At 43.0% G+C, this 27,301-nt stretch overlaps 1 protein-coding gene across 12 annotated transcripts in view; it reads left to right on the forward strand.

Annotated features, from left to right (window-relative positions):
- The window catches only part of mybpc2a (myosin binding protein Ca), a 56,848-nt gene extending 35,784 nt beyond the window's left edge, over positions 1 to 21,064 (forward strand). For 10 of the 12 annotated variants that reach the window (XM_030408766.1, XM_030408767.1, XM_030408769.1 and 7 more), the window contains 20 exons: positions 993 to 1,117; positions 1,773 to 1,787; positions 4,936 to 5,041; positions 6,505 to 6,674; positions 8,751 to 8,916; positions 9,428 to 9,534; positions 9,633 to 9,662; positions 10,637 to 10,776; positions 11,014 to 11,173; positions 12,405 to 12,509; positions 12,705 to 12,893; positions 13,033 to 13,167; positions 13,398 to 13,565; positions 13,905 to 13,993; positions 15,452 to 15,647; positions 16,737 to 16,876; positions 17,918 to 18,077; positions 19,442 to 19,578; positions 20,160 to 20,346; positions 20,667 to 21,064. In XM_030408766.1, coding sequence (XP_030264626.1) covers positions 993 to 1,117; positions 1,773 to 1,787; positions 4,936 to 5,041; positions 6,505 to 6,674; positions 8,751 to 8,916; positions 9,428 to 9,534; positions 9,633 to 9,662; positions 10,637 to 10,776; positions 11,014 to 11,173; positions 12,405 to 12,509; positions 12,705 to 12,893; positions 13,033 to 13,167; positions 13,398 to 13,565; positions 13,905 to 13,993; positions 15,452 to 15,647; positions 16,737 to 16,876; positions 17,918 to 18,077; positions 19,442 to 19,578; positions 20,160 to 20,346; positions 20,667 to 20,701 — 2,560 coding nt within the window. In that variant the 3' untranslated portion in view covers positions 20,702 to 21,064. The remainder of the gene's footprint in view (positions 1 to 992; positions 1,118 to 1,772; positions 1,788 to 4,935; positions 5,042 to 6,504; positions 6,675 to 8,750; positions 8,917 to 9,427; positions 9,535 to 9,632; positions 9,663 to 10,636; positions 10,777 to 11,013; positions 11,174 to 12,404; positions 12,510 to 12,704; positions 12,894 to 13,032; positions 13,168 to 13,397; positions 13,566 to 13,904; positions 13,994 to 15,451; positions 15,648 to 16,736; positions 16,877 to 17,917; positions 18,078 to 19,441; positions 19,579 to 20,159; positions 20,347 to 20,666) is intronic. The other 2 variants (XM_030408768.1, XM_030408773.1) reach the window with 1 other exon arrangement.
- The last annotated feature ends 6,237 nt before the right edge of the window (positions 21,065 to 27,301 follow it).

Here is a 27,301-nt window from a genome sequence, read left to right on the forward strand (position 1 = left end):
ACACAGTTAGAGCTGTTGGGATTAAGATGCTCCAGTCCTGAGTGGATGGAAGAGGCAGCCTGATGCAATCCATCCTCTTCTATTTAAACTGCTGTTGTACCGTAGCTAAGATAAAAAGCCAGAAATAAACACAAACTGCTTTAATATAGGACCTCTATGTTCCCAGTTGAGCTCTGGTATTTTCCCACTGAGTTATTCTAGAGGAAGTAAAGTAGACTTTTTAAATGAAACTGTAGATCCTGGGATTTACTATCACATTCATGTGGAATAATTAATTCAGGTGTACTAAGAAAATCAGAACATTTCGGTACATGACATGCCGGATTTGCCATCATACACACAGCGAGCGGATGACAGTAATCAAATGTTGATTTATTTACACGTTGCATATCAGATTGTTGTAGCTGTCGACTTGGAGTAATCTAGATTAGTCAGAAAAGCAGACAGCAGGTGTTTTTCTGGGTGGTCTGTTCCTTTAAGAACATCCACTTACAGAAACTTCCAATTTGAAACTATTTCGACGATGAACTCTGTGTTGTGCTCCCACGCAAACAACTGCTGCTCGGTCCTGCAGTAACTATTCTTTCAATATTCAAATTAGACTTATTAATGTTAAGGCGCCACCTTGAGCTTATGTGAACACTTGTAGCCCGTAACCATGGGAATATTCCCCATTAGTACCTTCCACTGTGTGTGATGACACTGTGGCATTACTGTAGTCCTTTTGATTTTTACCACCAGCGACCCAAATATCTGTGTGTGTGTGCGCGCGTGCACAGCTCTGAAGGTCTGTACAATGAAATGCAGATTCTTTGTCTCGGCCTGTAACTGTGAGTCACTCTGTTGTCTTCAGGCCCCTCTGCATCTGATTGTGGCTGGATCTGCTGAATGCATTTATTCATTATTCTCTCTCTCTGTCTCTGTCCCTCTCTCCTCGTGTGTCCTTTATCCTCCCCGTACAATCTTCCTCCATCATCCCTGTGCATCCACAGGTATGTGTTTGAGAGCGTGGGCAACAAGCGGACACTCACTATCAACAAGTGCAACCTGTCTGATGACGCAGCCTACGAGTGCGTGGTTGGGGAGGAGAAGAGCTTCACGGAGGTTTTTGTCAAAGGTATATGAGTCACTGTCTTTGGAGGAATCCTTCTTTCAGGAGGGAGAGGGTTTTTTTTTTTTTTTTCTGCCCGGTTTGGCGAACGCTGTCATTTGAACGTTGAGAGGCTTGACAGCTCTGTTCCTTCCTTGTGTTTGTGTCTGTCATCTGTTTATTTCGATGCTTTTTATGCCACACAGCGGCACGCTGCTCCCCGTTGTCTGCTCAGTCATTTTTAATGGATACGTGGCGAGTGAGACTTTTTTTATGTTTTGTTTATTGTCATGTATCGTTGCTGTCGCGCTGTACATATTAATGTGCTCTCATATGCATTAGAGTTTGACTGATACGGGTGCCTTTGTAGGTCACTTTTAATTGCTGTTCAGCTGAAATATTAATATTTTGGGGTGAAATTCAGCAAAAACTGACTACTTCTTTTCCAAAGAAGTAGTCAATGTTTGCTATACTGTACCTATGTGTTGGCAATGGTCCTTTTATTTTCACATCATCAGTCTAACTCTGGTGCTTATATCACATTGGTCTACTCTGTGTCCTTTTCTGTGAGGGAGTACGAGAGGTTTTAATAGATGTAATTGGGTCTACTGCTTCTATATTAATCCCATGCTTTACTCTGTGTGTGCTCATTGCTGCCCATCCTGCTTTTTTACGATTCCAGGGGCCAAACCAAAGGGTAAGCTCTTCACCACAGACACAGCTCCCATGCAGCTACAGTTGCGTGTCTGTGTGTGTGCGCGGACGAGTGCTTGTGTCCATGAAAAAATACCGTTCACGTTGCTGTTTGCAGACATCAGTACCTTTTGTCGCTGATTCATCCCGAGCGAGGGGAGTCAAGCAGACGACAGCTAGTCAAAGCTAGCAGTCACAGTACTTTAAAATAGACATAAAGTACTTTGGCAAAAGTCGAAGGCTTTTGCTGTGTTGTGGTATGAGTGATTATTAGGTGAGTGTTGTATTTCCCCCCTCGACATCAAATTCAACACTTACGTAGCTCAGTGAGATGACTGGCAACAAGATGTAGATTTGTTTAAAAAAAAAAAAAAATACTAACTAGTTACTTGATTTTGACACTTTAAAGGAAAGGTTCGTAAGAAAATGAAAAATTTGGTCACTATCTTCTCACCCCCGTACCAATGGAAAGTCTGGCAAAGTTTTTTAAAAGCTTCTGGAGCGTCACAGCAAAACAGCGTGGCAGCGTTCTTCTAAACGACTGAAACAGATGGGGGCATAACGTACATAAAGTCGCTCCATACAGCTCATCTGGTGTAATTAAACTATCCAAAATCCCGAATTGATTTGAAAAGATATCCGACTTCAGACAGGCTGGGCGCTTTAGCTTTTAGCTTCTCAGGCACAGTCGAGATTTCAGGTTTAAAAATGAATAAAATACCATTTTTATTAAACAATTTGGGATCTTGGGGCATCCAAACACTTGGAATACATTGGAGGAGCTGTTTGGAGACTTGTTTAGGCTTTTCTTTTACCTTTTAAAACAACTCCTTGTCCTCTTCATTTGTTTAATGCTGCAACGCAGTTTTTCCTGTGGAACTATCAAACTTCACCCACATTTCCATCGCCATGCGGGTGAGCAGATATGGACGAATTTTCATCTTTGGGGGAACTTATCCTTTAAGTAGTCACGTTGCCTCACTTCTCCTGATGGTAAGTAGTAGTTGACTTAGTTTTTCCTGAAAGTGACTCTTGAAGCTGTGTTCGGACCGAAAGCTAACAGAATTTTTGCCTCATATTCCAACTGGACCATTTATGAAGTCCACATTTATTTGCCTTGAACAGCCACTGTTGCTGTAGTTAAACATTGCCTCCGTCCTCAACACATACTGTGTTGACCACCTGCACACCTACCTCTTCAAACGGCTGCTTTTGTTTAGTTCCTCCATATGTTCCTGAGGGAACGCTCAGTTTTTCTGTATAGAAAAAAAACAATCACTATGAAGACATCGCCCTCGTTTCACCAAACTTTTGAGAGACCTGCAGTCAGATTGTACATGTTTCCATGGCGCTGTGACTGTGGCTCAGAGGGTTTCTCGGCTCTGCAGCTGAGGTTGAAGAGAACTGAGACGTCCGGAGGGGGACTGAATGATGACGATGACAAATAGCTGAGGCTCGCAGAGCATCAAGCATCACACCATGTGGTTACACAATGTGACTCTCATCCCCTGAGGAGACTTGATATCGCTTCCACCTCTATGAGACGGGTGTGTTTGGTGGCATTGATAAGCACTTCAGGTGTATATTTTACTGTTATCCAAGTCTAAAAAAGGTGCACAAGAAAAATACTTTTTATGTTTACTTGTACACAGGTTGTCCTAAGTCTCCCTCAAGTAAAATTCAAGCTGCGGCTGCTAGCTCGATATCAACAGAATTAAAACAAATGTTTCAAATACCAAATAATCAGATTTATTTTCTGATTTACTGAAGTTCTGATTGATGTTGATGTTCAACGATCTGCGTTCCAATTTCATGCCTTACATCAGGCAAAACTTCACACTTAACTGAAGAATCTAATTTTGTCACGGACTGCTTACAGTTGTCAATTTAAAATAATCTTCTTCAGAAATAACACGGCATTCAATATTGTCATGATAAAACTGAGCCACAGTAAGCAATGATGCTGCTCCACAAGCCAGGTCGGCAGAATAAATGGTGACAAAGCACATTTCTGCAAAACCACGGATAACATTGAAATGTTGCTTTGTGAAGAGTTTGTTGATGTCCAAAATCAAAAATGCAAGCAGCAAAAGGCAGGCAAAGGAAAGTCCAAGGGGAAAACTAGAAGGGAAATATAATACTGAGGACAACGAGGACACATGAGGACAGGGGAGCAGACATGGGAACACCGGAGATGCAGGGAGTGAGGGAAAAACACTTAAATACTCAGGAATGATTTACTCATGAGCAGGAAAAAACAGGACGTGGAAAGTAAAACATGACACATGAGGATGTCATTTACAAAATAAAACAGGGAATGATCAAACGAAAATCTGAATCTTTTTTTTGCGACTTCATGTTCAATTTCAATTTGTACACTCTGACAACACTGTGCTCATGTCACGGTCAGGTTCAGGTGCGGAAACTTGAAAACTCTGTCACCACAAACAAGGCAGGTACATTTCCGGACGTCTTGTAATAGACATTTGTGGGTTTTGAACCCACAAATGTTGAAACACCATCTTGGAAAGTGAACCTTTTCAGTATGGTAATTCAACATTTGTTCCTCTCGATAGTGGTCTCGTCTAGCCGTCTCGCCACCATCATCCCCTCCTCTTCCTCCTCACCCAGACATAAGAGTCAGTTCATGTACATGTAATCTGGGCGTGATACGACATATCTGAGACGTATGGAACTCACAGATTTACAGATTAGCAGTTTGCAGAAAACGTCCAATACCAACATTTTATTCTGGCGACTGGCTAGCTTCTCATTTTAGGGTAATTCCATTTAATCGTGTTTGATTTGGACGGTATAGGCAGCCTGTATTGTAGCCCAAAACAAGATTTTGCATGTGTCAGAATTTAGCCGGGCTCCGACGAACTGTATTTGGTTTTTTTGTAATACCCTGAACAAAACAAGCTTTACTCACTCCACTCGAGCGCTGATTGCCTACAGCTCTGTTTTTCCACCATCCGTCCTCTTTCATCCTCCGCTCATGTTCCTGCTCACTTTTTACTCTGGTGATTTAGACGCGTACAGTGTACAGTACAGTAAGTGACTCACACACCGCAGTAGTACAGTTTGTTCATGACTCAGTGCCACTTTCGCTGTTTCGAAGTGTGACTCAGCGCTTTTGAATTTGTCTTCAGAGCCTCCGGTCACCATCACCAAGCTGCTGGATGACGTTCACACCGTGGTGGGCGAGAAGGTGGAGTTCGAGGTGGAAGTGTCTGAGGAAGGAGCCAGCGTCAAATGGTGAGCCGGCGTGCCCCTCGGTTCGCTCTGGTTTAAATTAATTAGGAAATGCATGAGTCATTTAAACATCTGTGAGGTCATAGCGCGCTTATTGTTAATTCCCAGCTTACTGTATAAAAGGGTAAAGTGTCCATTGAGACAAAGGCTCGGAAACTAAAAAATTGTCCCTGTTAAATGACAACAAAATGTTGGCAACAACTCACAGATGAGATTACTCATCATTTAAAGGAAATATTTTCAGTTCAAGTAATAAGGCAACATTCATCAAGTTAAAGCCAATTAGAAAATGTTTAACCATATTTTTACATGACAGTTCCGGATGTTTTCCTCCTTTCTCCCGACCGCTAGTTTATTTAGTTTATTACAGTAATTATTTCGCCTCTCAACAAGGAAGTTAAGTTGTTGACGGGGACATTAGAATCTGGTTTCTAGCTGTGCAACAACAATAAATTAAGGAAGCAGAATCAGAAGCTTGTATGCAAATCACACAAACCAGTCAATTGCTGATGTTTTTGTTTCGGTAAACATTCAAATAAAACATATAAAGACTGGATTTTAGGCTCTGTACTTTGCGAGTACATGGAGCCCAGTTGCCTTAATCTGGGTACAAAAACACAGTTTTCAAATTGCACTCAGTCTATACATAAAAGTCCAATATTGCATGCAAGTGATATGCCAATCCTGCTTAATAGAAGCGGCAAAATACCACGTATAAAAATTGTCAGGTGACGCAGTATAAAGAGCAAGAACTTCATTAATCCCTAAATAAGTTGTTGAATTTAGCAGGCTACCGTCCTGGACAGTGCCGGAAATGGAAGATCCAAATTGGATGGAGGTTTGGGTTGATTTGTTTTAACTCATGTCTATAAATCACCAGACCCAACATATTTAATGTCGTCACCAAAACGACATAATCTTTTCCTTGGACCAAACTTGGACTTTGGCGTACAACTTCACACAATTTTATGGTGTAACATTGGGTTATTTCTACCCAGATTCACGAGACCCGTTTGATACACAACACTTAAAACATCCTTTGTACTTATATAGTTTCAAAGATGGACTGGCCTTTAACTGGGTGACTGTTTTTACTGACAAAGCACTGACATATTCAAAATAAAACGGTATCAAGATGGACCTGTCTTCTTATGGAAAAATGACTGTTTCATCTTTTTTTCTTGTAACATCCCCACAGAATTACTTCTACAGACGCCATGAATGCAGCCCCTAAAAACCGAAAAAAGTATATCTAAGGGAACGTTCTTCTTATGCACCGTTTAAAGAAAAAAAAGACGTGTGCTAAAGCCTTGTGATGCCTGAAGGCTCTAGCCATGTAGAACATTGCAGACATGTCAGTCAGCGCTTCCTTCTCGTCTCTGTGTGCTGAAGTGCCAATGAAGCGTGTGTGTGTGTGTGTGTGTGTGTGTGTGTGTGTGTGTGTGTGTGTGTGTTTTTCTCCTCAGGATGAAAGATGGAGTTGAGCTGAACAGAGAAACAGCAGGTTCAAAGTACAGGTTCAAAAAGGATGGGAAGAGACACATTCTGATCATAAATGAAGCCACTAAGGAGGATATTGGAAAGTATTACGCCTTCACCAACGGCGGCGAGTCGCAGGCAGAGCTGGAGGTTGAAGGTACCGCTTTCTCCGTCGAAGTCGTCGCCGGCGTTTGACGTGTCCTCCTTACAAGTTAAAAACTGTCAGCTGCGTGCCTGTGGTGTGTTTTGTGACAATGCTGCCTATTACAAAGTCATCAGAGTCAACAGAAACAACATAAAGCTATAGTTAGAATGTGTCATATTATAGCTAAATGCCTCAACATGTTATCTGGAGTTATACGTTTACTCTCAGAAGCAGTGACTTCAGGGCGATTAGCTGGCGCATGGAGTTTGCTAACAAGTAGTTCAGACGTTTGCTGTTTAATCACAAACTTAAAGAAAATTTACACATCAGCACAGGTTGATGTTTTTTCAATCTGACAAGCATGAAAAGCAATAAATTAGTCATTACTCACGTCATAATTAATGTCACTTCACGAGTCCCTTGTATCAGCAGTTCATTACGCTGTTCGTCATGCTAATTTTCTTTTACACCTTCAAAAATTAATGGTCGGATCCTGTCTCACCCTTCAGAGTTCAGGCTGTCTCAGTGGCTGCAAACACTGCGAGCCAGACGAGTCTCATTAATTGATTAGAGTGTGAGAAAATGTCTCCTCAGTGGATACCCCAGTCGTAGTTACACTGCGCCGAGCGATCAGTGTGAACATCCTGTTACAACCCACTGCTTAAATAGACTGCCTTGATAAGGTGCACCACAAGGTAATGGATTATTGTGATGTTACAGCCCACAAAAACATTATTTAGAGTGAAATTACCCGAGCAGATAATTTCCTATAAAATTTTAATGAATGACCTGCTAGCCACCAGGAGACTATTAGGAAATTTCAATTTGTTATATGAAATATAAAGGCTAAAAGTAAGTTTGAAGGAATAATTTTAAATTTGGGGAAAAAAACTAATTCTTTTTTATTTGCTGAGATTTTTTTAATAGAAGATTGACATTACGCTCATGTCAGTGTAGTAGGCTTTGTGTGAAGCTAAAGCTAGCAGCCGGTTAGCTTAGCACAAAGACTGGAAGCTACTGCTCAAAGTGTCATTTCCCCCTTTTGTTTTAACTGTGATTAAACATTCAAGATATGCTGTGTTAATTTGTGAGCTTTAGAGAGGCTGTACATTTTATCTTGTTAGCACTGGGCAGAGCTGAGCTAGCTGTTTTCTGACTGTTTCTGATCTTTGTTCTTAGCTAAGCTAACTGTCTGCTACATATTTACTTTTACAGAAATGCTACAGGAGATATGTAGTATCAACTATCTCATCTAAGCCTTGGCAAGAAAGCAAGAAAAGCTAATTTCCCAAAATGTGAAAACTATTCCTCAATGTCAAAAAGAGGAAATTAATGTTTGAGACATCAATTTGAATGTCTTCAATAACTGTCATACTCAAGCCCTCAGGTGCAGGGCATTTTTTTTCTCTGCTGGGTTTCTTCAAGTAATAACACAACAATCCATTTCAAACCTATAGTTCAACCTACAGTATTCTCTTCTCCACAGCTATCTGCATGTTACTGTTTTCTAAATCCTCAATCATAGCTACAACAACACCATTAACCTCCGATTTAGCTATTTTTAATTTCAGGGCTCACCTTCCAAAGTCCTGCTTAACACTAAGGGACATCAGAAATACTGAAATAAATGAGTCACAACGTTTTTCACCCCAAAAACCAAATCACGATGACCTCCGCGTAGAAAAGCTTACAGACAAGTTAAGTGTCTAAGCGTATAGATGTAGGCTAATTAAACTAAAATGCCTGTTTAATGCTGTCATATCTCATGAATAACAAGTCGCTAACTAAAGTTAAGACACTTTAACCACAACCCTTGTTGTGTAGATACCAAAGATGGTTGCATGAAATAAGAACAGCAGAAACATCAGCTCGCTTGCACCAATATGTTTAACTACACATAACACATTACAGTCACAGCTGAAAATTGAACAGCTATAAACAAGTTTGCCGATCATATCCCCACAATTCCAATCACATGCCAGTTTTCTACCTGTGAGTGACTGTTGTTGAATATAATAAACTGTCTGTTATAAACAAACGTTTGTACGCTACAATATGTACTGATCCGTGTTGACGTCTCCACTTCAGATAAGGAGCTGGAGGTTCTGCAGAGCATAGCGGACTTGACTGTGAAGGCTGCAGAACAGGCTGTATTCAAGTGTGAAGTGTCTGATGAAAAAGTGACGGGGAAATGGTTCAAGGACGGCGTCGAAGTCCAACCCAGCGATCGCATCAAAATGACGCACATTGGAAGGTATCATATCAGACTGCTGCGGCTCCCCGTTTGAACGTCGAAATAGCAGTTGTTGTTGTGAGCCCCTGTGTACAGACACACACACATGCACGCACGCACGCACGCACGCACGCACGCACACACAAAATCATATAGCTATCACAGTAAGCACTGTCTGCCACACGGCTTGGCAAACTATTACCAAAGGGGTTTCTTAGTTGTTTGACCCAGTTTTTGGATAGGCTGCAATCTGTAAAGCTCTAACCTCTAAACACACACTCACAGACACTCTCTCACACATCATACACACCCCTAGGGTCCGGGGTTTCTCTCAGTAATCCCTCCATCAGAGCCGCCTATGGCAGGAGATATGCCAAGGCGGCAGCGGTCACACAAGGTGAAAGCCATTTAGTATTTTTCTCACTCTGCGATATTTCCTCATGGAGTGTGTTGCTAGGGCAACTGTCTTTTGCATAATTGTGGGTCACAACGAGTGTTGTCTCCTTGGTAACATTTGGTAACATGTCCCCAGGACCCACAAGCTGACGATTGATGACGTGAAGCAATCGGACGCTGGGGATTATACCTTTGTCCCTGATGGCTATGCACTTTCTCTCTCTGCAAAACTCAACTTTCTTGGTGAGGGAACCAATATTAGGCATTTTTTTTCGTTCTTAGTGAATCTGAGCTGCCCATGTCAAAATCTGACTGACTCATTCATATATTTTACCCCTCAGAGATCAAGATCGACTATGTTCCCAGACAAGGTAAGGGTTTGTTTTGTTTTTTTTGTACAATATCTCTCTCTCTCTCTCTTTTTTATCGAAAGCCGGGCTCAGGCATCAGGAGTTTTGGGCTGATTCACCCCAGATTCGCCTCTCCTGACAATCGGAGGAGTGGTCTTGACTGGCACGTTGGTATCGATGCTCGGCACATATCATCTGGTAATGTGAGGGGTTTACAGATCTGGTCGTAAACTGCTCACAGAGTCATCAAGGTTTGATATTCAGGAGTTTGAAATCTGGACAATTGTGTCAGTACTTTTTGAGCGGGACCACAATAGCGAGTGAAGGAGACATCCCTGAGCAGCTGAAGGTGTTGCCAAGCAATGCTGAACTCTTTGAGGCTAACGTTCGCTAGCATGCTACTGTTGATAGATATTAAAACTGATCCCACCTCTGGTTCTCACTGAAGCTTAGACAACCTGAGCTGACAGCGTCTCCCCAAACATTTTCTCATACAGACTTGTTTAGACTCCTTCCACGTTTATCTCATTGCAAAGAATTGCTACATTTTGTTTACATCTGCTTCCTTGTGAGTTTACGTGAGATGAGATGTGAGGAGGTGCTCGGCTTCATCTGGCACGATAATCTTAACAATATCCCGTCGTGTGTGATGGCCATTGTTTTCACATCTTTGACAGCAAAGAACATCTTTGTTTCGTCTTATGTGCTTGTGGCAACCCAATATTGGTTGTGATTTTGAGCATCTGGCTCTAGTCACCGCCTTGTACGCCACTAGAACGCTTCTAGATAGTATTAGTCTAAAGTTAGATATATCACTTGACACCAAGTGCCAATAAGTTGGATGTAACTTTAAGTGCACGAACATCACGACACAAAAAATCCCACGAAGATGAATGGCAGCTTCAAACCACATTACTTCTTTTAAAACCTGTTATGCTTTTAACCCGAGTGGCTTCTCTTTTCCCCATCTTCTCCACAAATGCTACCACTTAAAGATCCTCCCAAGATTCACCTGGACACCAGCGGCACCGGCAACAAGAACACCATCACCGTGGTGGCTGGAAACAAACTTCGCCTTGACGTTGAGATCACCGGAGAGCCGGCCCCCACTGTGTGCTGGATGAAAGGAGACACGGTGAGGGAGAATAAAGAAGGATTCGCACACACACTCGAACACACGTCAGTTACTTTCTACCTTTGTGCGTCAATCAGAGTTCCCAGCCATTAGTCACCGAACAGCAACAAAAGCAGAATGAAACATGAACCAGAGTGGGAGGGCTGAATCACCTGTCATTGTGGCAGTTGTGACACTGTGCTCTTCAACTATTCCCTTTGTTCTGCCGGTCTCCCCCTCGCTGCTCTGTGGTGGTAGGAGGTGGCTGAGGCGGAGGGAAGGGTCCGCGTGGAGACGAGGAAGACCCTGAGCAGCTTTGTAATCGAGGGGGCGGAGAAGGAGGATGAGGGCCACTACTCCATCACCGTGACTAACCCCGCTGGAGAGGACAAGGCTGAGCTCTTTATCAAGATCGTGGGTAAGTGACTTGTTCGTACTTTTACCCTTTTCACCTCTTTATTTTGTTTTGCTTCCATTCTATTATTCCTGACCACCTTACTCCTGAACTAAGAGTAGAATATTGACATCAAATGAGTGAAAATGATCCAAAATTGACGCTCATTGAGCTTCATTTTTTAAACAAATCAGAATTTAAGTTCCACAGCACTGCTTTGACATGTTGTAGCCCTCTTATTTATGTATACAAACCTCTGGAATATGTGCTAACTAGTTTTACGTTCGAAGACATTCAAGGCAGCCACTGTCTTTCATTCTTTCAGGATTAAGTTTGGAAATCTGTTCCGCAGCTGGCTTATGATCAGGTTATTATTGTGCATTAAATAAACATCATGTTATTTAGTGAGTTTTACCAGATTGTAATTCAGTTAAACAATTACTGTCGTTATTATGGACACATGCATTAGTTATGATCAAAAACTAGCAGGTCGCCAACTATGCTACTATAAAACAGCCAAACATTAAGCGAGTGCAACAACATTAAACTTTGGAAGCCCAGTCACTCTCTTCTTAGCTTCCTCTGTCAGTGTCCTCTTTGGCTCCGTCACGAGGTCGGCAGAGGCTGCTTCCTCTCCATCCTCCTGGCAGTCCAAAGGCTCCTGTGCTAGCGTTGTTAAACACCAGAACTCCCAGAGCCCCGAGCTCCCAGAGAGCCAGCTAACTGCACGGCTAACTGACCCAGCTAGCAGCAGCTACAGTGAGCGGTTACTTTAGCAACAAGCAGGCAACAATCTGTCCATTAGAGCAGTCAAAGGAGATCAAATCCACTTTCACCGACATAGTAAGTGGTGACGTAGCAAGCAATACGCACTTTGTACCCATTCACCTAAGTTACATGGTGTAAGAAGAGACTGATTTCAAGCAAGTTTCCAGGTTTAATTAAAGATTGACTCAAAACAACATGCTTTGAAAGACTACAACTCAAAATGCAATCAGTGGTAGTAAGAAAGAAGAAATGTTTTCTGTGTTTTTTATTCATAAAAATCTAATCAAAGATGCTGCGTAAAACAAGTAAATAATCTAAATAATTTATTAAGCTCAACGCAAAACTAAGAATATATGTTTTGGATACAGTACTTATAAATGTGCTGCCACAAACAACCTTTCTAATCAGCCTCATCCTCGTGCCTTCTCTCAATTCTCTTGGTTTCATGTTTCCCCTCTTTCCATTTCCAACTGTAACCTGTCTCCAGATGTGCCCAACCCTCCTGAGAATGTCAAATGCACATCAGTTGGCGAGGACTCTGCCATAATCACATGGGACCCTCCAGCATTTGACGGCGGAGTTCCCATTAAAGGTGCCCCTGAAACACACACAGCATCTAATGTTCACATCTGATGTCTCCCTCCCCGGAGAAAACAGCAGTTTAGAATCCACTCTGTTCATCATACTGAGATGTTTTTGAACTGTTTTTTTTTTCTTTTTTTTTCTTCTCGCGAACGCTGATACATTTTTTAATGACTCCGCCGTGTGTTGGTGTTGCTTCCTCCAGGGTACCTGATGGAGAGGAAGAAGGTTGGCTCGGCCAGATGGACCAAGCTGAACTTTGATGTTTACGAGTCGACCACATACGACGCTAAAAAGATGATTGAAGGTGTACTTTACGAGATGAGAGTGTTCGCAGTCAACGGCATCGGCATCTCTCAGCCCAGCGCAAACTCAAAGCCCTTCATGCCTATTGGTGCGTTGCCATTTATCATTAGCAGAATGGTTAATTAACAAAGGCTTTTCACACAATGCTCATTTTGAGGGAGCTTAACCTACCTCCCATCCCATTGACACTGGGTATTAACGTATTAATTAGCTCCTGTCTCTCTCAGCCCCCACCAGCGAGCCCACTCGTCTCACGGTGGATGATGTGACAGACACTACCTGTGCACTCAAGTGGCGTCCTCCAGAGAAAATCGGAGCGGGCGGCATCGACGGCTACATCATTGAGTACTGCAAAGAAGGAAGTAAATACATGCAAAATATCAAGCACCATCACACTCAGGCGTTATAGAGAGTGTATATGTTGTTCCTAAAGTCATTATTAAAAGTTAAAGGTCATATTGATAACATTTCTTTGTAGACAAATCTTAAAAAAACAAAAAAAACAACAATACTTCTTGTAGAAAGGTGTTTGTTGGGTCCGATGGCTCTCTTGACTGTTGCTCCCCTTCTTCTGATCTGACTCGTCCCTCAGGTGATGACTGGGTGCAAGCTAATGAGGAACCAGTGTCGAAGAACCAGTACAGGGTGAAGGGTCTCCCAGTGGGGGAGAAGATGCTGTTCAGAGTGGTGGCTGTCAACATCGCTGGACGCAGCCCTCCTGCCACGCTCGGCCAGGCCGTCACGATCAGGGAAATCATGGGTCAGAGACATGTTTTAAGTCTGTTGTCTGTCATCTCTCGTCTGTTTTTTTAGATAGAAATTCAACAGAGCTGCTGCCGTTGAAAGATATTTTGAAAACTTAGCATTGGGACTTGTGAGCGGTTATTCATTTTTTATCAAGCGTACCATTGTGTCTTTGCTCCTATAAAATGATCACGAATGTGCATTCTCATATCTCAATAATTTATATCTCTGCCACTCAAACACGAACATGTTACGTTAAATCTGTGCATGCCATGCATTTGGCACATCTGCTTTCCTCCACAACACCCACTCAAATTCTACTTCCGTCTCTGTCCCTCTTGTGTTCACGACACAGAGCATCCAAAGATCCGCCTGCCTCGCCAACTGAGAACCAAACTCATTGTGCGTGTGGGCGAGAAGGTGAACTTGGTCATCCCCTTCCAGGTTGGTCCCAGTCTTGCCAAGATCTGGCTTACTTTCATTTCAGTTTTTGAGCATAAACAGAAAGATTTGCAATTGCAGGTTAAAACCATTTGGTGATTGAAACAAGGTGTTGCAAGATTATAGGTCACTTCCACACTGACCCTGTGCTAAACGGCTATTTCAGACTCAGAGGCATTTTCCAAAACAAAGTCTTAAACTGGGTTTATTTGAAGAGTGGAGAAAAGGGCAGTGGAGTTTGGATAAAAGCCTAAGAAGACGGTCCGTGATCCACATAAAATAGGTCATTGCAAGGGGGGGGGTTGAGTCAACCCTGAAGTGGTGTATTTGAAGTAGAAATGCAACCGGACTAAAAGAAAGTCAAGATATCACGTCTGTTTTAATTAATGGTTGCATATGTCTGTGGGAATGCACCGTGCTTGTTTGGTAAGAGGAAGTGATCAAATAAAGGCCTAAGATTATATGGCTGAAATATGATACAGTATTTTTATCTTCTTCTGAAATGCAAATCAGAGTCATAAACTTTGACAGTAAGCACGCGTGAGAGAGAGAGCAAGAGCTAAAGGGGCACAGGGAGCATTACAGCATTTAACAACAAGTTGCATTGGTAGAAAGAAACTATGCTTAAATTTGTAACGGGGAAGCCATTGTAATAAATAAATAAACAGAACAGACAAAAAAAATTGAGCCATGGCTCTATAAGGACATGGTTACGAGATGTTCTCTTGGGAGAAAAGAGCACCAACATCCCTGTAATCTTATCCAAGAGCTGGACGGAGGCTGTTCTAACAGCTGTTTGCACAATGATGGAATATGTGGTGCAACTTCATCTTACTTGAAGAGGGTGCCCCAAAATATTTCATGGCCAAAACATTAAATAAATCTTCCCAGCTGGTGCCAGATGTCAGTTTAAAGCCAGAAAGACACTGGACAGACCTTAACTTTTAGTTGGAAATGAAAACTGGGTTGACGTCAACCTCCAATGCTGAAAAGATGTTGAATATTGGTTCCTCAATACTGCAACTTGACATCAACATTGTCTAATGATGTTAGAATCTTACATTGTGTCTAAGTTGATGTTATAACATTTGGCAGACGTTGGGTTTTGATCACCACACCCCACGACTGATGTCAGTGTTGAGGCATCAAGAAGAGGTTTCTGGAGAAAGATACAGTAGTACTTCTAACCCAAAGGATCTGACGACATGGGAATGAGTCTCAACAATCAACTATCTTTATCCAGAAGCTCCTTCCTTACCTTTAACACAACTCAAAACCAACCAAATATCAATGTCAACTTGACATTGGCATTAGACGTCTTCACAACATTGAATTTTTTTTTTAATCACAGCCAACATATCGATCTATTGACTAAAAAAGGTACAAATATTCTGTCATTTAAGATTAAATTGTGTGTTTACCTTGATCATCACAAGACCAAGTCCATTTCTCTGACTGCAGGGTAAGCCTCGGCCAATTGTGACCTGGTTCAAAGATGGCGCTCTCCTCGAGGACAACACGGTGGGAACTCGTACCAGTGACAAAGACACGATCCTCTTCATCCGCACAGCAGAGAGATCCCACTCCGGAAAGTACACCCTGTCCGTTCAGATTGAGAACATGTCCGACAGCGCTGACATACACATCCAGGTTGTAGGTCAGTCCCATCATGGCACCAACACCTTATTGCATGTTCCCTCATTAAGATTAGGACACGGTGTGTGGTTCATACTTCACAAGGTACACTGTTAATAACCTGTGTGGGAGGGGATGATGGCTTGAGCCCCAAATCTGTGACATGTCAAGAGTTTTTTTTTTTTTTTTTTTAAATTTGATGATAATTCCTAATTTCATACTCTTTGGGATCTGTGAGTCAAAGTAGCAAATCATCAAAGAGCTGATTCCTCTCGCTCTCTCTCCCACATAATCCCGGCTCCTGCACCGCCGCTGTGGCCGCCAGCTCATTCCTCAGTTTACGCCTCGTCTCCTCGGGTCAGGGTGCTAGTTGGATTATTTGGCGGGGCTCTGCTGGGATTATTTGCGTGTAGACTGGGATTAGGTTTGGATTTTGAGGGCTACTCTGTCACTTGCTCTGCTGAGAAGGTTGAGCTAATGAGAGACTCCAGCTCCTCTGATCAGCTCCCCTCCCTCCCTCCCTCCCCGGCTGATCTGTCAACGCACTGTTTCAGCAGGAGACAGTGCAGGAAGGATTAACGGCAGTGCTGCTCACTGTTTGTACTGTACTCCACAGAGGAACGCACGCAGAGCAAGATTAATGGCAAATACATTACTATGTCGTACAGTATGCCTGCACTGCGCCGCGTTCAGAGCAGGCCACACAGAAAGATCGATGATAAACACGCTGCATTCTTCTGTTCTGTAATCCAGGCAAAACCGTACTGTTTCTCAGTTTGTCACTTCTATGCCAGCAGAGTTTTTCTAGGAATGCATGCAGCCATTGCAACCCCTCCCGTGAACCTTTGTCTTTTGCTCTGCTAATCTGTCAATCTTTGCCAAATCTCACCTGCTGCTAGTGTTGATTTCTTTCTCTCTGTGGGACTTATCAATCTACCTCCCTCCCTCTTTCTCTGAAACTCTTTAAGCTTCACTACCCAGGCAGGGAACAGACTTAGTTAGCGCTTCTTTTTTTTTTACGATTGTCTAATAAGCCTGTCTCGTTGATAGTTTCAAACGAAAGCCTCCAACTCTATCCCTCCTATCTATCTCTTCTCACAAAACCCAACAGAAAAGCCTGGTCCCCCCATTGACGTGCATGTTACTGAAGTGTGGGGCTTCAATGTTGCGCTGGAATGGAAGCCGCCCAAGGATGACGGCAACTGTGAGATCATAGGCTATACTATCCAGAAGGCCGACATGAAGACAAAGGTAAAATGTGTATATGAGTGTACAGAGAGGTGGCAGCCATATTGGTTTGCAACTCTTTAGCAACAATGGTTGTGCTCAGTAAATTGTGTCAGTAAATCCATTTCTGGTCAAGATCTGCTCGTCAAGTGTGTGAAAAAAGGTCAGCAATATTTTATTAACTGTCCTATAAACACAGATCACTTTGGCACTGGCTCATTTATCTAGAAGAGCTAGCATTAGCTTCTAAGTAGACCTGAGCACCACCTTTAAGCTAACTTTAGCTTCTTGGTAGATGTGAACACTATGTTTAAAGCTAACATTAGTTTCTAGTAGGGTTGTCAAAGTTAACGCGTTAATAACGTGTTAACGCAACATCCTCTTAACGCCGTTATTTTTTTTAACGCACGATTAACGCTCAGTATTTTAAAAATAAGAAACGTAGAAGCTTACGTTAGCTTCTAGGTAGACTTAACTACTATGTAGAAGCTAACATTAGCTTCCACTGGCAAAAGAAATGTAATGAAAATAAAACTTTACTAAAACATAATCTATTCAAGTGATTGTGGGGAAGACCAATCCAGAATGCCAATTTTAGTATCTCTAGTAATCCTGAGATCCTTCTCTTTCATACTTATCAGTAGTCTAATAAAATGGCTGATATGTTTCCTGTTTTGGCAAGAATGACGGACTTTTCTATCCAAAATGCTTTCTGTGGTTTGTCTCATCCCTTATAACATCTCTGGTGTTGTGTTTTCGACTAGAAAAAAACAACAACAAAAAACAACACAGATCATTGCTATTCTCCAACATCCACATCCAGTCCAGTTGGCCTTCATGATGTCTGCAGGCACGGCTGCAAGGAGATTTGTCACGTAACTACAAAGCCTCACCGGCCCGTCATGGTCATTATGTTGTCTGAATGGACAGGAAGTTGGACTAGAAGAACATGGATGCTGGGGATGGGAGATTCTTCAGCTTATACAGATCTCAACCTCGGTTAAAAGCCTCTTTGAACCTCTGCTTCTCATCCCTCTGCCTCTCTATCTGTCTCTCTCACATCAGGAGTGGTTCCTGGTTTATGAGCACAACCGCAGGCCCAGCTGCACTGTGTCCGACCTGGTCATGGGGAACGAGTATTCCTTTCGAGTGTACAGCGAAAACATCTGTGGCCTCAGCGACGAGCCTGGCAGAAGCAAGAACACCGCCATTATTACCAAAACAGGTAATGAAATCCCTGCAGAGCGGTGCCCACTGTAATGAGGGTATTGCTCTTGATGCCAGTGGGCCACACTGCATGGAGTTCAAACATAAACTGAGCATAAAGAAAAGAGGAAGTAATTGTGATTTCTTATTAAAAATACACAAGCAAATATTAAAGAAATACAAACTGTAATACGATTGCTAACTATAGAGCCCAGTTACAACATTAGAAACTACTTGTGATTAATTGTCGGCCGTGATTAATTACTTCAAGGAAAAGTAATTCACGCTGATTATGCTAAACAGAAATAAAGTTTGACAGAGTGTTAAATAACATTTAAGACTGGCCACGCATTATGAAAGCAGCCAGGCTGGGAAATTAACACCTGCCACCAGCCGAATCCTGCGACTGTTGTCGTGTTGTTGCGTTCACTTAGTCTACCAGAAAATCTGGCAGCCAACCAGCCAGTCTCTTTTATATTCCAAGCAGCAGTGTGGCCCGTGGAATTGTGATTGTTGTTGATCGTAGTACTCACCCGACAGTATGGTGAAACAAAGGTCAGATTTATTTCATGATAAAGCAAAAGGTAATCTACACGGCGTTGAGCAAGATTTGTTATTGATATTAAAGGCTTGAAAATCCCAAAGCAGCTGGAAAAGATTACGGTTGGTGACTACTTAAGCATTTTAAGTTGACGATTTACACAATCCTTGAACTGTCTAACTGTAAAAACGTGACACAAACTATACTCAACACCTCACAGCTTCTTTCTCTGGTATACCATGATCCATGATTTTACCTCATAGGATAAGCTCAGCCATAAGTGAAAGTGATCGTTTCGTTTCATAATCCACAAAATATTTCTGGAGTTTAACAGCAAAATAGCGTTGCAGCATTATCCTAAATAACTGTAGAAGATGAGGACATGTTTGAAAACAACAGAGAAAAATCAAGAAGTTTCATTCAGCATTTATGCACTAATCAAAGTCTCTGGAAGCCCAAAAGACGTTATTTGAAAAGATGTTATTTGAAAAGACGTTATTTGAAAAGACGTTATTTGAAAAGACGTTATTTATACACTTTTTAAAGCCGAAACACCAGAAAAGTTTTATGGATTACGAAAAGTCCGCCGGTTTTCCATCATCATTGGGCTGAGCAATCTATGACTGAATCTTCTTTTACGGATGAGCTTATCCTTATATGAGTAGAAAGACATATCCATCTTCATCTATTCTTTCAACCTGCCATATCTCATTTAAGGAAACAAGGTAGCACTCTAAAGACGGCATGGTAGCCATTAAAATGCGTGGTTAATAAAGCACTGTCGCACTGTTGTGTGTGTGTGTGTGTGTACTAAGACATGTTAAACTTGTCCACCTGTCCAGGTTTGGTCCATAACCGTGCACCCTTCAAAGAGAAGGACATTAGCAGTTCCCCCAAGTTCACAGCTCCCCTTGTGGACAGAAGTGTGGTTGCAGGTTATAGCGCAGCCATTAGCTGTGCCGTCCGTGGTTTCCCCAAGGTACGTACATATTTTAAAGTAAGAACGCATTCCACCAGGGAACATTTAAAACATGCAGGGCATGGGGCTCCAAGGAAAAATAATGGTTGCAATATGTCGGATGAATGCTGCATATTTCTGAAGTCGTATGATGACAGAAAAAACTGTTGAACTGTCTTTTAGCATAAAAAGGAATATAGGCGATGCCCCAACTGTAGAACCTCCATCCGGCATTCATTTTACCTGCATTGGCCCCCTGATAGCTTTGCTGCAAGAGTACGCCACAGTGAGTGTTCGCCAAGTGTCAAACAGTGAGTGTAGAACAGTCGGGAGGATTTTGAATCCTTTGCAGCATGAGTGTATTTATATGTCTGAAGCTAGAACAAGAGGTGGAGCAGAAAGATCTTTGAACACCCTTCCTTTTTTTTCTATCCCTCCGAATCTGCAAAGATTTGTCAAGCCGAAATGTTGACCTAATTTCACCTCTTCCTCTTCCCTCCTCCCCTCCCAACATCCCTTGCTCTGTTTGTACTCCCCCTCCTTCTCTCCTCCATCCCGCCAAAATATGCCTCCTCATCTCCCTCCGACACTCTGTTCTCCAGCCAAAGATCGTTTGGATGAAGAACAATATGATCATCGGTGAAGACCCCAAGTATCTGATGCAGAACAAACAGGGCGTGCTGACGCTGAATATTCGCAAGCCGAGCCTGTTTGATGGGGGAAGATACTCCTGCAGGGCAATCAACGATCTGGGTCAGGATGAGGTGGAGTGCAAGCTGGAGGTTCGAGGTATGCTGCCTGAACTTTACATCCCATAATACCATAGTTTCAAAGTGGTGAGCGAGGGCATGACCTCAGCCGGGTCTCTCCCTGACAGTCTTCAATAAAGCTCAGCATGACAAATCTCCATCTCCTCAGCCCCTCTCACTGATCTGTTATTGTGAAACTTCAGTTGAAATTCTTGCACTAAAAATAAATCGCCCTATTGTATTTTGTCAGTTAAAGTTTCGGAGCCACCAATGACTCTTGAGCACCGTAGTGTTTTTTTTAAAACCAGCGTGATCTCCTGGCCTCACATGCTGATTCGAATTTTCCCTTTTTCTCCGCAGCTGTACAAGAGAAAGGAGAGGAGGCGAAGAAATGAGCGACGGCACGAAACAGCAGAGGATACAGTTGAACAGGAATAGTAATGGATTATGTATAACAGGATAGTCATGAATAAATATGATTAGAATAGATCACTGGTGAGGCTCTAAAGCCAATTCCCCTGCCCCCCCCCCATGTCTTCCTCCTATATGCCTGCCTTTCACAGCTGCGAAGACGAATGTCACATCAGTGATATACCATAAATTCTTTACAGCAAGCTGCCACCTTGTCACATCCTCACTGAGAGAAGCGGCGGAGTATTGTAGTAGCACTGCCACGCTATGACCACACACAGATGGTTCCTTCTTATCTGTGAAGTGGACCTGTCACTGAACACACTTATAAAACAGCCTTTCATCCATTACGGCTCCCTGTGTTGTCTGTTTTGTGTCCGGGACGTTTTTATAGGATGGGCTGAATTTACGATTGTAATGCAGCCGTAGAGCTGAAACCTCTGCAGTGTGACCGAGCGGCTGCACACCTCTGCTCACTCGCTATGGGTGTTAGGTGTGTGATATGTGAACCGGGGCCCGTCGGCCCTGTGATGGTCGAATGGAGGGATCACGACTCAGCCAGGCATGGCCGACATCATGGAGCCGCCGGGATAAAGGAGGTTCTTATACACGGATATAGACCTGCTGCGCACACACAGAGGGCACACATGTTGACTCACACACACACACACACACACACACACACACACACACACACACACATTCACACCCACTCCCACATGCTACCTTACTACACTCCTCATGGCATGACCTATAGTGGTAGGCCTTTACAGATACATGGCTTACACTCATGCACATGCAAACACAAACACACACTTGGAATCAGGGTCTCATTAGCATCACACACTAGAGACTAATTAATGCACCCATCAACACTGCCCTAATTAGCTCTCCCACGTCATTACTGAGCAAACGAATTACCGCTAATTTACACACCCGCAAAACAAACACAGCACTGTCTCTGCTGGGAGAGTTCGCCGCCGCGGCTCGCCTTGCACACCAAATTAAAGCCTCACCAATGTGCCGCAACCCGGACCGGCGTCCCAAGTGACCCCGCCCTACCTTGCACACTCCCCCTAACTCGAGCACCTGACAGAGGGAGGTGCTCGACGAGCTCAGATTTAATACATCAGGTAGTTTGTTTGTGTTGTTGCCTGCTGCAGAATAAATACACCACCCTCCTCTGGAGACGTGGGGGTACTCTGTTCCATGTCTGTCCCACCACTGACTGCATCAGGTCCCGGTCTCCTGTCTCTCCAGCAGAGGGGGTAAGAGCACAGAGACAAAGACCACGACTGACCATCATTAGGGTGTGTGTAATCATGAGTGACAGGTTATTAAAAACTATTACATTACCAGTGCATCTCTGACTGAAGCTCCAACCCTGCCAGCCTAATCCCGACTCCTCGCGCTCACCTTGAAACCTCCAGCACTTCTGCGTACAATAGATTGCATTTCCTTCTTTACGTTGCAGCATGTTGTTGGAAGATGAGCTGAAATAGGGTGAGGGCATAAATGCCCAGATAAAGCAGGGAAAATCCTCCAGATACCTGAAAGTAGGCCACGATTGGCTGCACAGTAGACCTGCAGTGCAGCACAAAGCTTAAAATTTTGAACCCTGTCGAGCAGTAAATTACCCCGAGAGAGTGTGTGTGTGTGCATGGATTATGTGTGGTGTTGATATAATCTTATTGTCAGTTAACCTGAGACACAGCGTGGTGCGTTACTCTGGTGATTGACACATGAAAGCGCCGCCGAAGATACGCCGCATGCTACTTTTTTTTTTTTTTTGCACGGAAGTTTTGGGAAAAACAGATTCTTCAGAAAAACAGCGTGTAACCTCGATACTCCACCTGAGCTTCAGCCTCTGTTCCCGCTCTCAAAAGTGATGTTCAGTTGCTAAGCAATCAAACTAATTGTATCTACTGGCATCATCCGCGAGCCTTATGAAACTTTCAAAACATGAGAAGGTGCAGGTTTACAACGCTACCGTCGGTGTTTGTGTGTGCCTCGCCCGCTCTCATGCAGTCTCGCAAAAGCTTTAAGTAGTAAATCAGCAGAAAAAAAGGAGCATTTTGTTTTCCCCTCGCTCCCTGTGACACACCTCCAGGCTCTTTAAGTTTGTGATGTCTGGATGAATAATTAATGGGGAAGCATTGCAGCCCAGGAGTAAACCATCGGCTTCCTCATGCACACTGTATCTGCTCAGCTGTCTTTCCAATATTAGAACAGGCCCGCCTCAGACGCAGACGAGACAAAAGAGAGTGACAAGACAAGTCTTACCACCAGGCGAAAGGGAGGCAGAATCAGTGGGGGTGCGGGCACTATTATGTCTGCGTGTGCGTGCGTCTTGGAGAGAAAAAAAAAAAAGAAAGACAAGAGATACCAAAGAGACAGAAACAGACCTCCTGAAACAGTAGGATGGAGGGAACTATAATTATGCAAGTAATTATACATGAAATCACAGACTAGGAGTGAGAGAGGAAGAGATGGAGAGAGGGAGAGAGAGGAAGAGCACTGGAGGGAAAGAGCCTTGCAGTGAGTCTCATCCATGTAATTACAGTATAAGAACTAAATGAAACGGGGAGAACACACACACACACACACACACACACACACATCATATAAGACCATCTGCCTGTGTTCTCTGCACCGCACACATCCTGACCGCCGTACTGTACGTACGTCGATGCCCACGTGGACGTTACGTCTTCATCTTCTGTTCCTCCGCGTTTTTTGGGGTTTTTTTTTGGGTTGCCATGGTATGCTCTGTTTAATACCAGTGTGACTTATACCCTGTGTCATCGTGTTCATTGATTAAAGAGCCCACACCCTCCCCGAGCTCACGACCCATATAATGAGTACAATGTAGCTGGGGTGGGGCGGGGCGGCGGTGGGGGTTGTTAAAGGAGAGCGCTGCCTGCACATTACACAATAATGACAACTCCATGACTGTATGTGGCTGACAGAAACAGACTTTGTCTGCACTGTGGGTGGCGCTCTGTGTTGTCGAGCTTCTGTCTGTGTGAAGGAAAGTCATTTTAAAGTGAGGACGTCGTCGCTGAGTGTGGGGTTCTTTTTTCCCGCAAGGCAGATACAAAGCTCGAGTTCCAAATTAAAGGATCAATTAAAGAACTTATCCAGATAAGACAGGATAGGTTCAGTCGTTATCTACTCAACCCCAATGCCGATGGGGAGTCAGGTGGAGTTTCGTGGTCCACAAAGTCCAAGTTTTAAGAAGCCACTAGATCCCAAATTGATTTGAAAAGACGTCATTCACACCCCTGACGTCGTGCGTGAGCACTTTTAGCTTTGCAGCTAAAGTGAAGATCCCTGCTTTCAAGAGGGTGCAAAAAACATGGTTTCAACTTGGTTTGGGATCACTTCTGGCGACTTTGATAGCACCAGATGAGCGCAGTGGAACCCTTTTATGAGAATGCTGTCGCGCTGTTTTGATGTGAAGCTCCAGAAATGTTTTGTGGACAACAAATCTTCACTCAACTTTGAGGAGATAATGGTTGAATTTTCATTTCTGGGTGAACTTACCCTTTAAGGAACTAAATTCATTTCACTGACGGTCTTGACATAGAACCTTGAGGCTTTTCTTTTCAAAATGCCTCAAGTGATCTGTCTCCTCTGAAATGTCTCTGACAGTTCCCGTCACCAGTTTCAGATTCTTGTCTTACTTTATGGGGAGACTGTACAGTGTAATGTATAACTGGTACAAAAGACAGCTCCCCATTTTGCATAGGGCCCCCAGTAACCTAGAAACGGCCCCTCCCATCAACACGTTCACATTGATAGTATTTATTACCTCATTACATTAGACAACACATGTACAAACTCCACTGTCTTTTCTATCTCAGCTACATGCCTGTGAAGTTTCGTGTCTCTATCTTGCACCATAGCGATGCCATCACGCTGACAGAAATCTGTCACCATACAGACAGAGAGACGTATAAAATCCAAAAACTCCAAACTTATTCTCTGATCTTTCCCTCGAGTCTCCAGGACCACATTTTTGCCATTGTGACACACAAAGACTCACTAGGTTGTAAATCAAGCACTGTAAATGTAACCAGAGCTGGCATGGGATTACCACTAGAACATAGGATTGTCTCAGCCATTTTCATCTTGGACACAACTTTCCATCATTTCCTTTTAGCATATCATCCATTTTCCGGCCACTTAACACCGTCCAGGTCACGAGGGAAGACGGTTATGCAGCCCAGACATCCCCCTTCCTCGCCATGTCCTTCCACTCCTGGTGTTCCTGATGTATCCCAAGACTTTGTCAGGTCAGAGGGGACACATAATCCCTTTAACGTGTCCTCTGGAGTCCTCTATCCGTTTGGACATGTCCAAAAAAACCTCCACATTATGGTATCCAGAATCACAGTTGGCTCCATTTGGTTCTTCTCCAAGTTTTTCCAGGAAATAAAACTCCTCGTGATGCGTCGCAGGCTGTTCCCGGACCTCCAAGGACGGGAACCCATTTCAGCCACCTGCGTCCACGATTGTTTTTTACCATCAGTCAGGGCTCAGGACAAAAAGGTGAGAGCTGGAACGTAGCTCGAAATACAAATCCAGCGAATCTCAAAGTAACTTGATCCCGACGAGAAGAAAGCAATCATCTTAATTAATCTGTCTCAGTCTGCATTGAAAGAGTCTAAAAACATAAACCAAACACAATGTGATTTCTATCCTTTTGACTGCAACAATAAAACAACATGATTTAGGCGAAAGACAAAAAAATTGCAATATCATTTTGAAAGAACCCGACACCAGACTGATATTCACTGGAGTACGCAATAAAAAAAAACATGATGCAGGGAAATGTGTCAAAACAGAGGTAACCGTTGTGAGATTCATGTGAAAAGCTTATTTAATGTAAGTCATTGAGGACAAACTCTTCAATCCTCTTTCCAAACAAAAATGAAATTTAAAGTTCAGCCAAAGATACTGAGGCTCATGTCCAAAATGTAGTTAATCTGCATTATATTTGCTCAGAAAAAGGGAAAAAAAATCCCTCCCAAATGTAATGTCTTACATATTACCAGTTACTTTAAAATATTATCTAATAGTCTTTGCAGAGTAATGCATTACACTGTTTTGTTACTTTCACCAAAACAAGTGCAGAAGAGCAACAAGGGTAATATTGTTTCACTACTATAACCTCGACATAACCTGGTCTCTGTTGACTATGAAACCTTTTACTTTCATTCAAAACATATTTTGCGTGCAGCTGCATTTAGAAAGCATCTGTAAAAAAATAAAATAAATAAATAATGCCTGTCACTGCGAAGACTGCGCTCTGTCAGAGCCGATCGGCCCTCCAAAACTAGGAGCGCTCTGTGAACTGGGGTGACACTTTGATTTTGAAGGCAGCAACATGACGGAAACAAACATACCCAACAACACTGGGCAGTAGTAAGAGAAAAATATGTCTCCTGTCGAAAAAAGTTGTGTTTCCGTTTGATGGACAGAGATGGCAGGCAGTGAGGGACGGACTTCACATGACAAAATGCACAGTTTGGGATTAATTATATCGTCAGTGGACGCTTACAGAAGAAAGGAATATGAATTATCGAGGAATGGACACAAATTAGGACTCGCTGACCGCCTCAAAGGTAGAGTCGCCGCTCTTTTCTCTCTCTTTTGCTCCACATGCCAGCAAATCTGAATTAATGATTCTTTAGATCTTGTGTTTTCCATTAAATGAACTAAACAGCTGAATGGTGGAGAATTTAACCGTGTGTAGCGTGTCCATATTGACAAAAGTTAATGCCTTTACACTGTTATGAGCCAATTTGAGCTAACTTAAACCTCATGGTTAAAACAAAAAAAAATCTATAGGCATAATTTTCAGGTGTGAATGCGTTCCTGCTCCTGGACCTGAAAACAGTTGAACCGAAATACATGATCAAGTTAAAGCAGAGCAATCCTGAGGTCGCCAAACTGGACACTGCGTGAAACACACAAGACAGACTGGTGACAAATCACTACACGACACCCTCTGATAACACGTCTGACTATTCAAAGTATCGCCAGTTGATTTGAGAGGGAGCGTCTTAATCCTCAGTGCTCTCCAGCACAGTCTGAACAGGCTGTTCTCAAAGCCACGTCTTACCCAGCCCATTGATTGCTCTCACTGTAATGAACATGTCTGCTGAATTAGAAATTTTGCTCAGAATTGATTAATATGATAGGGAGGAATTTTGGGATTAGATTCGGCACTTTGAGCGAGCTTAACCTGTTGCGGTTTCAGTTTTCTACGTAGCAGCGAGGAATATGTGTTTAGGGAATAAATATAGCCACCAGCAGGTTCTCATAAGTAGCGTGTGTGGGTGCACACATGCATGCATATGTGTGTAGGTGTTTAATGTGTTGGCACACACAAATGAGCCGCATATTGTGTATGTAAATCCATCTGCACAGTGTGAAAGGAAATACAGTCTGGAAAAAATCGAGGAAACATATGCTAACACTGACAAACTGCACCAACGGAGCCAAAGAGTGGTCAAGACCGACGGTTACAAAGATGCTCGCCACACGCTACAATCGCTAAAATGACCACATAATTC

Source organism: Sparus aurata, chromosome 23 (genome assembly GCF_900880675.1).
Source record: "Sparus aurata chromosome 23, fSpaAur1.1, whole genome shotgun sequence".
NCBI lineage: Eukaryota > Metazoa > Chordata > Actinopteri > Spariformes > Sparidae > Sparus > Sparus aurata.